Source organism: Haliaeetus leucocephalus, unplaced genomic scaffold (genome assembly GCF_000737465.1).
Source record: "Haliaeetus leucocephalus isolate CR32 unplaced genomic scaffold, Haliaeetus_leucocephalus-4.0 Scaffold162, whole genome shotgun sequence".
NCBI lineage: Eukaryota > Metazoa > Chordata > Aves > Accipitriformes > Accipitridae > Haliaeetus > Haliaeetus leucocephalus.
This window is the reverse complement of record NW_010972598.1, coordinates 4,423,283-4,438,029: the sequence shown is the minus strand read 5'-3', so window position 1 is coordinate 4,438,029 and position 14,747 is coordinate 4,423,283. Positions and strand designations below refer to the sequence as shown.

The window sequence follows — 14,747 nt, the reverse complement described above, 5'->3', positions numbered from 1 at the left end:
TTCAGAGAACTTTACAATAAATCTGTAAATTAATCTAGATAACCCGATGCCAGAATGAACTTTCTACAGTATCTAATGCTCTCTCGTATGTTTGCTAGGCTCACTTCACAATATCCCTTGCTCCCATCACTCAACATTATCTAAGTCCTTTTTGGCAGGGCAAGAGAAGCATGTGTTGGGGCTACTGCAGAGCTGGTGTCTGGCCAGTGGATGGGCCAGGGGGTGCCATGAGAAGAAGAGAAAATTATTGCATTCTTTCTCTCAATATAAACAGTAGTTTGTGTGTCTTTTTTACCCAGCTGCTGCTTTTCACAAATGTTGTAAAAAACTAGCATCTTTGGGACCATTAATGTTCTGTCCAGTTACACTGAAATTGGCAATTACCTTAAGATATTACTGAGGAGGGATTAAAGAGAGGCTCCTTGAGCAATCACACAAACTTTATTTCATTAGGAACCAAGACAGATACTATGCTGAAGGTAAATGATTGTGTAGAATGTATGAATTTACCAAATATATAAACTTACACACCCTCAATGGGTTATAAAAACCAAGCAATAAGGACTAAATTCAGAATCTCCCAGGGCAATCCAGAAGGGTAAGCAAAAAAAAAGCATTTGCAGCGTATTAGAGACCTTCAGATATACATGATGGACAGAATGTGTCTCATGTTATCCTACCATAATGGCTGTGCTTGAATGAAATGTTTTGCCCCAACTATTCTTAGCACAATTACTTAGAGATTGAAAAATCACCTGTGTTTCAAAAGAAAAACAAAGTAACTGTTCTAATAGCAGTCCAAGTTAAATAATTGTCTTGCACTTGAATCCATTCAGAGGTGAGAATTTCTTCTCTCTCCACGTCAGTCTCTCTGGTCAGGCTGCCTAAGACCATATTAGCAATTTCTTATGTTAGCACAGAATTGGTAAATAGTGATCATGTTTCTGGCTTGTCCTTCTGATATCAACCTTCAGACCAATAAGAAAAAATTAGTAACTGTAGATTTATTTCTTCCATTTGTTTTTAAACTATTCAACTGTGCCTACTCACACTCAGCGATTTCCCACTGTAACAGGTGAAGCAGCTGGTGCCTCAGAGGGATCAATCCTTGCAGGAGGAGCTAGCCCGCCAGCATGCCAACGAGCGCTTGCGTCGCCAGTTTGCTGCTCAGGCCAATGTCATTGGGCCATGGATCCAGACCAAGATGGAGGTGAGTGTCAGACCCTCACGCAGAAGCTGATGAACAAAGTGGTTTAAAATTTTTTCTCTCAGCTTTATATACAGGACAACAGCAATTTCCATGATAGTTCAGCTGTTTGATCCTGAAGTATTTAGCACCTGTTAAGATGATTTTTAAAACAGTGGAAGCTTGTACAAGTGCTATCTTGATGCGAAGGAGATGTGGCTTTGAAAAATCCACCACTAAACAATTTCTATTTAGCTTCTGATTTCTGTAGAGGAAAGATACCAGGATCACTGGGGTCTCAGTACTAATTCCAGAAATAAATATGCCACATTTCTTTTGAAATGTATTTTCTGTAGCAAAATTTCTTGTCTCCACTGTATGAAAGTTCTATTAGTATTGTTTCTTAGTATGAAAATATTACATACTTATCTGAACGTTGGTCAAATTAGAAAATTTGAATGTTAAATTTTGCGGGGCTGGGGGGGGGTGTCTTTGTTTCTTTTGACAGGAAATTGCCCGCAGCTCCATTGAAATGACAGGGCCTTTGGAGGACCAGATGAATCAGCTGAAGCAATATGAGCACAATATCATTAATTATAAACACAACATTGACAAACTGGAAGGAGATCATCAGCTTATACAAGAAGCCCTGGTGTTTGACAACAAGCACACCAACTATACTATGGAGGTAGCCATTTACTCCCTTTTGCACTTGTTAGTTTATTCTGCCCTCTTCTGCCATATAACTACCTTCCCTGAACTGAAGAGACAGCAACAGAGGATGGAATTTGGCAGACTTTCTGATAATCTCATAAGACTTGTTTTATTTTCACTTATTTTTACTTTTGGTGAAGAAGTACCCGTTTAGAAACCAGTTCCATATTTTTCTGAAGGTAATTTTTATTTTTAATGATCCTTGGTCATAATACAGAGTTAGTGGTATGGAAAAGGCATCACATAAATATTTAGAGCTGATTTTTTGCTTACTGTACTTTTTATACTCCTAGAAGAATGTATTTGGTTCTTTAATAAATCAGTATTTTCTCTCTCATAGCACATCCGTGTTGGATGGGAGCTCCTACTTACCACCATTGCTCGAACTATCAATGAGGTTGAGACTCAGATCCTCACAAGAGATGCCAAGGGTATCACCCAGGAACAAATGAATGACTTCAGAGCATCATTCAATCATTTTGACAGGGTACAGTACTCCTGCTTTTTCTCAACTAGCAAAATTTATTGTTCCCCAAACCAAGTTCTTTTCATTCCAAATGTAAGCCTTTTAAAAAACTGCAAATGCAGTAGCAATGAGCTCTTTTTAAAACAGCAAAAAAGATCTGTTAACAAAGAATTTACAGCCTTATGAAATCATAGCATTGTACAGATACATTAAAGATTAATATTTACTCTTTAAATGTATTGCAGAATTATAGTTCTGCTAATATGGTTGAGTCGTTGTTCAAATAACAGGCAGAACTGGCTAAATCTGTGTGTTTTGGAAAATAATGTGCCCCTTTATTTTAAAGCAGTGCAGGGTGTTCTATGTACTTGCCAGCCATTTCCATCTCATTAAATTTAGCTGTAATCTGGATTACAGGTTTGGTTTTTTTAGTTAGATTCACAACTTGTCCCCCTAGAAATAGATTTGTAGGGAATATAGCTGAGGCACTGACAGCTGTCAAGGAAAATCCTTTATTTTTCTGGCTGTATGTGGGAAATAAGAGGCTGGTTTCTTTCAGTTGTCTAATCATGGATGAATAAAAAAGTAGGAATGAAAACACTGTTGTGAAGAAACTTAACTCACTCCTTCTGTAAGTTACACAGTATTGATGGATAGAAGGTTAAAAAGATAGCTATTAATAGACACAATAGCAAAATACATGCAGACAGGAATCTGACATTCCCAGTTGGAGAACAATCTATACATGAGTTAGCTCTGCTGGCTCTGTGCTCACATGAACCCACCTTCAAAACCAAGTTCACATTTCAAATACTGAAAAAAGATTACCATAATGCAGCACCAGGCTGTTGGTTTTTTCCCAGGACAGATTCCTGTAGTTAGCAGACTGTGCTTAACCCCCGACTTATATTCTGTTATCACATGAGTCGGCTCCTTCAAATCATTTCAGGCTGTAGCAAAATGCCACTTTCTTTTCACTGACATCTGTTTGTCCAGCCCTACTCAAAATGGTTACCCATACCTGGACTTATACTTGATGTGCATTGGATGCTGACAGCCATAGTTTGCTAAATATTCTTTAGAATATCCTTAATTGTTTAGAAGAAAAAGCAAAACTGCCAAACCTCTGCTTTCTGAAGAAACACACAAGCATAGGAAAGGTTAGCTACACAGGAACCAGGAACAGATTTTATGGAAAATCTTAATGTGGTTCTAGTGCAGCATAATTCCTTTTTGTATTTTCTAAGGAAGCAGAAGATAACATCACAGAAGCAGAGATAAATATCCTGGGGTGGAAGGAAGTAGCATACTAAATGTCTTTCCCAATGCACTGGAGCAGATAACTGAGCAATTAGAGCTATTAAAAGCAGCCAGAGTACCAGGCCTGGATAAATTACACGCCAGGATTTGAGAGACCCTATTAAGGGTAACCAGGGACTTTGCACAAAGATTTGACAGCTCCCTAATGATAAGCAAGCAAGGTGACTGAATCCTAGTATGTCTTAGACTAGATGGCCATTTCTAGCATCCCTGTTTCTTTGTGGTTCATAGATGATTTCTCTGCCACGCTCGCAGCAGGGCTGGTTCAGTGGCTGAGGAGATATTATGGGCATCTCTTCGTGCCTCAGAAGGTCTTGAGGGGAGAAGCTAAATCCTACACTAACCAGCCCTATTGTTATGGATCTTTAGGCTTTGCAGATACAGTAAGACTTTGAGATACCGAAGGATACAACAGAGCAAGGCCTTAGGAAATGTTGTATGGCCTGGAAAAGGGTACTTATATCACACAGCTGCAGGCAGGTTGGAGATGGGCTATGACAGTAACGTGCAACACAGAAGTGCTTCCCAGCTCCTAGATCCTTGCCTATCCTTGGCTGTCTGCTTTCTTCAGGCGGTAATGAGTCACGGCTCCTGGCAGTGTCCCTTTGCCCTTGCTTCAGTTGCAGGAAGCCTGAGTGGCTGGGTCAGTAGTGGAAGGAGATGGATGCTTCATCAGTTTCTATGGCCTCAACAACCTGGGCCTGGGCTGCAAGTTTAGCTGCAGACCTTGCCTTCCCCCATGACAGATAAAATCCAAAGGCCCTAAAAAAAGAGGACTGGAAGGATCACGTTAAGGGAAGGACCGTTTTCCATATGCCCCCTTTAGTATACTCCTCCCCTTAGCATCAGACATGGGAAATTGGTCTAGGAGGGCTTTTGCACTGACACAGTGCAACAATTATGTTCTTAGTAGCATAATGCAAGTTAAAGAAAGGAAGAAGGTTAAGATCTAAAACCACTCAGCCATCCAGCCAGGCTTTCTGGAGGGGACAGATAGTGGAAATACTGATAAAAGTGGAGCTTATACTGATTAAATTACACTGTAATTTAATGGACAGATGCGACTCAATCTACACAGGCTAGAAGGAGACATTGGACAAACATGTTTGAGAGAGGCAGGCTTGTTTTTCATTTTTATGTCCTTCCTATGTCCTTGCACACTCGAATATTTAGTGTAGGTGAATAAAGGAAACCTAGAGTGCTTCAGGGTTACTTCGGGGTACACAAAATAATGAAGACTCTAAACTTGGAATTTAGATAGAGAAGGCAGTAATGGATTCTTTTATGGTCTCAATTACCTTAAATAGAAATTAAGACGAAATTTGATCATCTGAACGTAAGCACTAACATGAAAAGTACTGGCTTCTCCATGTCAGACAGAATTAGCAGTATATGTAATAATTTTGTTGTGCTTAGCAGCATTTCCAAATGCCTGACATAGTTTAAAAAATACACTGAAAGAATTGGACTGCTATTCACAATGATGAATAGCCAGAAAAGATCCCCCAAATTAATACTGTCCCTGATGAGTAGGCTTTAAATACCTAACTACAACAGAATCATTTATGCATGCTATAGCTCGGACTTCTGTGGCATTTCTCCAATTTAAGACATATCTTAATGTTTGACTCTTAGTGTGTCTTGAGGATGTCAGCGGAGTACTAATATGCAGAGTAGCTCCCTTCCCCATTTTAAAGAATGTATTTTGGTACACATAAACCTAACAACTTTTTATGGAGTGCTTCTAGAAACAACTTTCTTTGCTTATAAATCTGAGGAAGGAACCCCTACCTTCCTGCCCAGGAAGAATATATATAAAAAAATAATCTTACAGTTCATAATCCATTATGGGGCTTAACTCTGCAATTGTTAATCCTCTGAAACAGAGCTAAATAATTGGGTGAATTGTTTTAAATGGCTTCTACATGTTGAATATTTGAAAGAAAACTATTTGTTATTTTACAAGGTTGGGGGGGGGTGGGGCTACATGCCCCTGATTCTCAAACTGCAGTGAGTAAGTAAGCACCATGCATGTAAGAATTACAAGGGCAGGAAGAGCTGTGTTTCTTTCCGTGCATCCACCAGCAGAGATGTAGTAGCACAGAAAGCATTACAAGTCATCCTCGTTGAAGGCAGCGGTAATACACTATCTCCCTTGGGGCAAGGCGGCAGCCCTCTAGGCTCCTGTGTTTCCAACAGGCATGTGCGCACGCTGGGAGCCCACAGGTTATTCCTGAGGATGCTGCTGCTTACCCACTCCTCCTTGCTGGAGGCTGTGCCTGAAGGCACAGTCTAGTTGTAGGTATACATATAAATCTTTAGCAATGCTGGTATATTTCCTTCCTTAATGTGACTGCATAGAGGAAAAAAAGAGAAAGTGGGACACAATGTCTGAATCACAGAAGCAGTTTAGAACTGTTCCAAATGGTGCATAGCTGAATTATGGTATGCAGACAAATTGGGACACCAACACAGATATGTTGTCAGTCACTGGTTTTGAAGTCTTTTTATGCAGGAATTCCTTTTTCAGATTCAGTATATTTAGTAAATTCTAAATAAGACTGCAAAGTATGTGATAAAATATCCACAGCCACTCTGCATGTAATATCCTAATGGCTGTTAATATATTCTACTATGGATTTTTATGCAAACTACAGGTTTTAAGTGGGAGCTGTGCAGAACAATAGCATCATGCCACCCTATATTCTACTAACAGAAGAACAACAGCTCCCTATTAAAGTAACCACATGATCAGGCTTATGTAGGTCAATTAGCATTCAGGAAACTGAAGGACATATTTAAGAATGGATTACTTTGACTCAGAAGCTCACTTGTTTTATAAGGCCACGTATAAATCACGAAGGGGAAGGATAAGATTTCTGGGGACTAATAATGAAAGATGGAGGGGGATTTCAGTGTTTTACTTTGTATTGACAGGAAAAGATGAACAAGGCAAAGTTATTTATATGCTTTATAAATATAAAGTGCTTAATATAAAGTGCTTCAGTGCTTAATGTTGGTCTGCAAAAAATAAAGAACAGTTTCCCAATGAGAAAGCCCTTGCATGGGCTTGATCTATGCATTAATTGCAAAATACCATAGTATCCCATGAAACTCTCATATACTGCAAAGGCAAAGATGCCTTTTTAGGCCATATATGACGCAGATTAAAAAAAAGCACTATGAGAATATGAGAACCTGCTATAGCACGTGGCACAACTACTTGGACCTTACTGGGGAGTCCCACTTAACCAGATGATGGTTGTGAGCTCCAGCACAACCATTGTGCTCCTCTCCTAAAGAAAATGGTTTCTTGGTAGGTGTGCTGGCCTCTGTCACTCCTGTCTGCCCTTCGCTACCTGTTGCACAACTACCGCTGCCATGTGTGCCTGGTTAGGGAGCTTGTGCACATACTGACCACCCACCCTCCTGGTGTAGTCAAGTAGCTAATAGTCCTCTTCCAGTGCCTGGCAGAGGAGATGGAGGCACAGGATTTGGCTCCTAGCTCCCATTTTTATATCATTTTATTTGCAGTCACACAGTAAAATCTTCGGCTTTAGAAATATAGTAAAATGAGCTGACTTCGCTCCTGGTGGGACCTGCTGTAGCCTGTCTCCAGGATGTTTTTTGAAAGTTTCAAGGCAGCCTGGATTAACATTTTCAGAATGATAAAATAAACCATTTTGAATGCTTTATAGCAGGAATGATCCTGTAAAATGGAAATATTAAAGGAAAAAAACTTCACTGTTATGATGGCTTTTAACTAAATGCTGCTCCAGCTTTGCAGCTTTGCTTTATCTCTTGTCATTGACTTCCCGCTGTTATTTTTCATCTTCCCTTTATGGAGCTGGTGGAGGTTGATGCAGAGGGAGTCAATATAATAACAGCATGATATGTCAAAAATGCATGGCATTATGAACTTTATAAAGCACCACTTTATCCTATTACTATAATAATAAACCCAGTGCATTTGTTAAAACTCCTATAATTTTAGTTATGCATAACTATACAGAAATTTTAAAAAATAAATTATTCATCTAGCAGGCAAATATGTAGCAGACAGAAAACCTTGGATCTTCTCCAAACTGTCAGTCTGTAAAATCAATAAGGGTAATAATTTTTTATCTTGGAACATCTCTTTAATTGTATTCATGTTAACTCAATCTGAAGTACACCTCTGATAAGGATGCATTTTGTACAAACGGGAAGAAAAAGATGAGACAGTCTGTTTTTAAGAAGATAGTGTGACTTTCTTGACCTGCAAAATGGAAAAAAAAATTGGTTCAAAACAATGATCCAGTTTGATGTGGTGTTACTAGGAGCCATTTAAGCCTGGAAATCAATGGGGCTTTTTTAAAGTCAGTTTTCAAAGCAAAACCTTACTGGATAGATTATTAAAGAAGACAGATAACTGAAAATAAGTTATGTCAGTTATAAATTCATTTTGGATCTAGACAAGAAATCAATTGTTTTGTTCTACTCTCTCTTGAGATATGCATATGCAGTTGTTAAGTAATATTATCAGATCAAGAGTGAAGTAACAGTAATTGAGTGGGGAAAAAATGTTTTACCCAGGTTCAGTGATCTTTTTACTGCATCTCTCACACACTGTATGACAATAGAAAATGAAGGAAGCAAAAATGTTAAAAAAGTACCTGTAGAGGAAGCACAGTTTTAACTCTGTAGCTGAAGTAAGGACCCTCTTCTACTAAGAAAAAAACTTAAAGCATGAAACTGCAAAAGTTGTACACTTTTAGGTAATTCATTCCAATATGTTGACGTTACATTTCCATGAACTTCTGTAAAAACATGGTTATTAATACAAGAGTAGAATGTTCTGTACTAACCAACTAACCTGATCTGTGATTTTTCTTTCTTTCCTTTCACCTTCCCAAATGCATGACCTGTGATGGGATGCTAGGATGAATCTGACAATCTACATTCTGATGAATTTAAAGCCTGCCTCATCAGTCTAGGACAGGTTGGAAATGACCTGCAGGTAGAAGAAACTGATATTGTTCTGTTTTCGGATAGGCCAATATAATAATAGCCAAAGAGGTTGTGGATTTAAACTCCAATGTATTGATCATAATGCTTTAAAAACATCCTGCCTCTGGGAAGACAATTGGATTAGATGGACTGTCAGCATCACTTGGAACCATATTTTTCTATGCGTTTTCCAAAGATTTTTCAGGTTGTTTCTTTTACTTGGTTTGAGATGTTTTATTTGGACTTTAGTAGATAACTATGGGGAGCTCCTATGCTTCTTGCACTCAGACTCTTGCTAATTTTCATTTGCTCAGACTCAATACAAGCTCTCTACTGCTCTCTCCTGATTTAGGATGACACAATTCTCTCCTACATTGTATCACAACACAGAGGAAACATTTATTTACCTTCTTACTATCATGCCATTTAATGTTTATGCAGCTTTGAGTCAGGGATGCCACAGATATGTTACTGCCTGGAAAATGAGCAACTTCCTTATATACAAGGAAGTATATATACAACCAACCTCCTTGTAAGTCTTGCAAGTCTCATCCTTTTAGCCAGTATGCACATCTCTTTGCTGTAGTCCAGGTCTTGATAGCCTGCAGCCAGAAGGAAAATCCCTGTACTTATTTCCCATATGTCAGCAGACAGCTCTCATATTGTACCTACCTTAGCCTTGGAGTGGAATATTTTAAATAGTCAGTGAAACACTATTTTCAGACTGTTTTTAACTATACTTTTGGTCACTACAGCATCCCATGCAGAACCTTTCAAAGACATTTCATATCAGGGAGGCAGCTTGAGCATCTCCTGAGTTTGACTAGTGTAGTAACAAACTTTTCTCCTTGCCCTTCTCTTTGTCTTCTCTGGTTGTGTTCTCTGTATTCTTGTCTCATGCACATCCTCCTCTCCCTTATCTCTCCCCTGACCTTTCCTGATGTTACTTTTTGTGGTGAAAATGTCTGTTTCCTGTGTGTAATATGTTAGTTACTTCTTCCTCCTTTAAAACTGATGATGGTTCTGGTCACCTGCTTGGGCAATATCAATGAATACCGTTCATACACTGGATCCAATATGCCAATGGTCTAAACTCGTCATCTCTCTGGAAATTACCTTGGATTCTTCAAACCTTCCCTTCTATATTTCTTACATTGTTTTGGTCAATAGAGGAAGAATGGATTGATGGACCATGATGATTTCAGAGCTTGCTTAATTTCAATGGGTTATGATTTGGTATGAATTTTAAGAAATGATGGCAACTGATTCTGCTTACAGTTTATAACATTAACCACAGCAACACTAAAGCTTATTTAAATAGACAGAATACTAATAATATAATTCACACTAGAGATACTAGTTTGGTTTTTTGCTTTTTCTCTGTTTTCAAATTGTTAAAAAGGAAGTTAAAAGTAAAACTAGACACTTGAGAATCATATTCTATGGTTGCTGCATTGCTCTTTGAATTAAGGAAACTTTAAAAGTTGAAATTAACAGTTATTAATTTTTTTTTCTTTCTCCTTTTTTATCTGCATGAAGATTAATGAGTTTGATGCTGTGTAATTATCATAAACTAGCTTTGGGGGTTGCATTTTCTTTCCTTCACTTCTTTATTCTAAAAATTTCCCCCCGAATTCACTGTTTAGTGGAAAAAAGGACTAGCCTTAGTTGAACTGTCCTATATTTGACATGAAATTTTCAGAATTATTTCCCTTACTTCTTAGTTCACTGGGTCTGCAAGTACACTGCTTCTTGGACTATTGTTTCACCTCCCTGTGCGGTACCTAAATTACAGTGGTTTTAGGATGGGGTGGAAAACAAAGTGTTAAGTTAAAACGAGTTAAACAGGCATTGAGGAAGGGTGGGTGGGGGGAGAGGTTGCAGAAAATTAATTGAAAGGTACATGCTATGTATTTAAGACAAAGAATACATTTTTCAAAAGCACCAAGTCCTTTTGACAAAAGAGGCATGGGCATTTAAGATCCCAGATTTGATTGTCTCTGACGTTAATGATCCTAAGTCAGGCAGATGCTTTAAAGGCTTTGTAACCACTGGTCCCTACTGGTTCATGAGAGACACAGGCTGTTGGCGATTGATATTACGGTGACCATTTTTTTTTGTTTCGGATTCTGTGAAAGGGTGAAGCTGAGTTTGCCCGAATCATGTCTCTGGTTGACCCCAATGGGCAAGGAACCGTCACTTTCCAGTCCTTCATTGACTTCATGACCAGAGAAACAGCAGACACAGACACGGCTGAGCAAGTGATAGCTTCCTTCAGAATCCTGGCTTCAGATAAGGTCAGTCGTCATGCTGCTGGCTGTAAGGATTCAGCAACTCTCCTATTTAGCCCTTCTTTGCTGAAAGTTGTGCACAAGCCTTTTAGTAATAGTGAAGCTTTGTTTTCAGTCTGTAAGACTTCAGAGAAAGCGCTTGCCTTTGGAACCAAGACTCTTAGCTGAAATGGGTGCAGAATTCAAGACTTGGTCTGTATATCACATATATATCACATAGAGCCAACATAAAATAGACATCTTAGACAAGACAGTTTGTCTGTGTAATGGATATGTTGTACATCAGGTTATTTCCACACAACAGCCTTGATTAGAGAGGCAATCATTCTGCCTTTCATGCTGTTGTCTGGATGTTTCAATGCAGAGTTTGGCCCTCTAGAACATAGCCTGGGTCAGTTGCACAAGACTACACCAAAATGCGAGCCATGTTGTGACCTGACAGCTCATTCAACAGGGCAATGCAATGTGGTGTGCCCCTATCCTAGGAGCAGCAGGAGGAGGAAGCCTCCTCTAGTTACTGGGTTCGCAGAGGAATTGGCATACTTTCCTCCCCATAGCCAGATCCACTGGTGAGTGAGTGGTGTATGAAGATGAAAGGGAGGATAATGGCAACACAGGAGCTTCTGGAGGAGTCAGGGCCATAAACAGTGCTGCCAGGAAACCAGTCCTGTGCTGTGGAGAAAGGAGAGATCACAGCAGTACAGGTCTATTTGCCCAAGCTTGCTCTATTGATTTTCTCATTCTGGCTGTTTGTATTGATTTTGTGATCTCAGTTGCTGTGGACCATGTTTTGAATTCCAGACATGTTCCTAGTAGGAATTCATGTGGAAGGTGAAAGCCAAGGTCTCAGGAAAAAATGGTTTTCATTATGTTGCTTCATATCATAAACGCAAACCATTAAGAGCAATAATGCATCCTTCATTACAAATGTATTAGGACCTTGAAACTAATAGGATCTAACTGAAAATGTGTCTGTCCTGTCACTGCAGAAGGGGAAGTAGTACACTTTAGAGATACTGACCATGAGATATCCATGGATGAGCTGATCAGTAGCCATCTACCCATGGCTGCACAGTGCTCGGTAGCTAACACACACAGTCACATATCCTGAGACTGGATTTTGACCTACCAGTTTGTTGGTAGGATTGTCCCTTTCAAATCATCATTAGGGATGGAATTTACTGCGGAAAATATTTAGTCTCAGAAAAATAGGCAGGATGTCCAAGTTTATTAGTCACAGCTACAGAAAATATACTTTGTGTCTTTGAAGAATACATACTGAATTTGTCAATCCTTTCCCCCCTCCCAGCCTTATATCCTGGCAGATGAGTTACGTCGAGAGCTGCCTCCTGAGCAGGCTCAGTACTGCATCAAGAGAATGCCTCCGTACACTGGCCCAGGTTCTGTTCCTGGGGCTCTGGATTACACCTCGTTTTCATCAGCACTGTATGGAGAGAGCGACCTCTGATTCTGTAATTGGCCGTATTCATGGTAGACACTAAAAATACCCCCCTTATTGCCCAGATTGCTTCTCAAAAGCTTTGACAAGCTGATTTAAAAATGAGTTTTACAAATACAGTAGGTACCGTCAGTGTAAAGTGCTAATAACTAAAGTAACTAGTGTATATTAAAGTGTGTGGCACGCTAGATTTCTGCATTGTTGGTTTTAGGTTGTCTGTCCTATACAATGCTAGAAAATATATAAAAAAAAAATCGCAAGATACTAACTTTGGAAATATCCATTCAGAAAATAGAATGTAAAACATAAGAACATTGAAACTCACAAAATATTTCTGCATTTTCAAAATGTTTCAATGCCATATGCGCTTCTTTTACAATCTTCATAAAACTATGTTAGAAGTCATGCTTTTTTCTTTTGTAGAGCAATATTATTTTCTCTAATGATTTCTGATTTTGTATGCTTCTACTAGTGGAATTTAATAAAATATTAAAATACAGATTTTCAGGGAAGAAATATATCAACCAAGTAAACTACTTAATTACAAAAATAATCAGAATGCTACGCTTTTGCCTCTTAAAGATGGTTTTATCTTACCACAAGAATTTGTAATATAGGGGGCAAAAGCTGATTAAATTGCAGATTTAGAGTTCTGTAAGCAGTACTTTTTTTTTAGGCCTTTAACTTTTACAGTTGAGGGAGTACCACTTTTATAATCAGAAATAAGGAATCTAATTTCATGTGAGCTGTTTTGTTTTGAAACCCTCTTTCTTGTCTGTGTTGGGCAGTCTTTGTTTCTCAGTACAAGAAAGCCAGTCCCTTGTATTAGTGGGCAATGTTCATCTCCATCCTGCATAATGCAAAATCCCATCTGAGCAAATGTAGTGTGGTTGTCTTGCAGCTTTAACTGTTCAGTACTCAAATCTCAGTTTGTCTTGACTTCTACTGGATCGCAGGCAGTTCTGTCTGTATTGTGTTCCTGTGTGCTAGTTGTTTACTGTTTGTTTTTTTTCCATCTTGAGAAATGATAGAGAAGTAAAAGCAGTAACTTTTTTACTTGAATCCTACTGACACTGAGGAAATGCAATGTAATCAAACAAAACCATGTACAAATGGTGAAGTGAGCTGTGCAGCCCAGTGCTATTAAAGCAATGATGTGCCTATTAAATAAAGTCTGCTTTTCAAAACCTTATGAGACTCTGTCATTGGCAATCATCTAGCGGTTCCCTCTAAGAACTGGAAACATTTCTGAACATTAAAGGAGATTTCAGTCTGCTAACAGTTCAAAAAAGTATGTCATGCATTTCTATACACTGTGTCTGCATGAAAAACATTCCCTACATGCAGGAGGGACAGGTATGGCTTCATGAAGTGAGATGGAGCTCAGAATGAGTGGGACAGAGTTTCCACTTACATCACCTGAGCACAGATGTCCGTAGCCTGTTGGACTCCTAGCTTAGATTGATTTCAGTGAGACGTAGGCACTAATGCTTTTGAAGATGTTGGCCTTACCATTTCTGTATCTCTCCTTTTCCTGATGTGCAAAAAAGCACATGTTAAGTATGCAATGATGCTTTTACTGGCCTTTGCTTTGAAATCTATGAATGGGAAGCATTAAAAATCTGTGTGTGATTTCAGTCCTAAAGCAGGCATCCTGCAGGTAAGGTACATGTGGTGGGAGCAATTTCAAAACAATCCCAGCGGAGATAGATAGGCAGTGACCAAATACCTCTTCCTCCTCCACCTTGTGTACAAAGGCCAGCAGAGGACTTAGAGAAATGCTAGGGCTAGAATCACACCTCCTACAGTGCATGTGCAGCCTTGCACACAACCAGAAGCTGCTACTGCCACTGCTGATACTGACATGGTTCAGTGCCATCTCTTTGTGATGGCAGCGCCCGTACAAACTAAGTTGGGAAGCTCTGCCTTAAAGCAATGGCATTTCTACCTAAATGACTGCTGGGCAGCCTGAATCCTATTAAAAAATAAATCTGTATATCTCTCATTGTCACAGTTTAATGCAACTGGAAGAATAAAACATTGAGCTTCCAAACGTGGCACAAAAGCAAAATCTCAGCACTACAGGCAGGATTATGCTGAGAATTGGCACAGAGACAGTTTATATCTGACACCTCTATCGGGTGTCATTCATGTTCTCTACCTGCTAGTTTTTATATTGCAGTATCCTTCCTATTTTGGTAGTATGGAAGAGACTTCTAAACTCCTCCTTTACCTGAATGTTCTGTTGATCAAAGCATGAGAGAGATAATGTCATCAGCAGCAAGAGAAAGACTTTTGCAAAGTAATTTTTTCATTCCCATA

The 14,747-nt window shown here is 39.1% G+C and overlaps 1 protein-coding gene across 5 annotated transcripts in view; it reads left to right on the top strand.

The window, feature by feature from the left end:
• The window catches only part of ACTN2 (actinin, alpha 2), a 71,018-nt gene extending 57,401 nt beyond the window's left edge, over positions 1-13,617 (top strand). For 2 of the 5 annotated variants that reach the window (XM_010562613.1, XM_010562616.1), the window contains exons 16-21: positions 1,076-1,210; positions 1,695-1,874; positions 2,241-2,387; positions 9,846-9,911; positions 10,814-10,972; positions 12,276-13,617. In XM_010562613.1, coding sequence (XP_010560915.1) covers positions 1,076-1,210; positions 1,695-1,874; positions 2,241-2,387; positions 9,846-9,911; positions 10,814-10,972; positions 12,276-12,434 — 846 coding nt within the window. In that variant the 3' untranslated portion in view covers positions 12,435-13,617. Of the gene's footprint in view, positions 1-1,075; positions 1,211-1,694; positions 1,875-2,240; positions 2,388-8,607; positions 8,686-9,845; positions 9,912-10,813; positions 10,973-12,275 lie in introns of all 5 variants that reach the window. The other 3 variants (XM_010562618.1, XM_010562617.1, XM_010562614.1) reach the window with 2 other exon arrangements.
• The last annotated feature ends 1,130 nt before the right edge of the window (positions 13,618-14,747 follow it).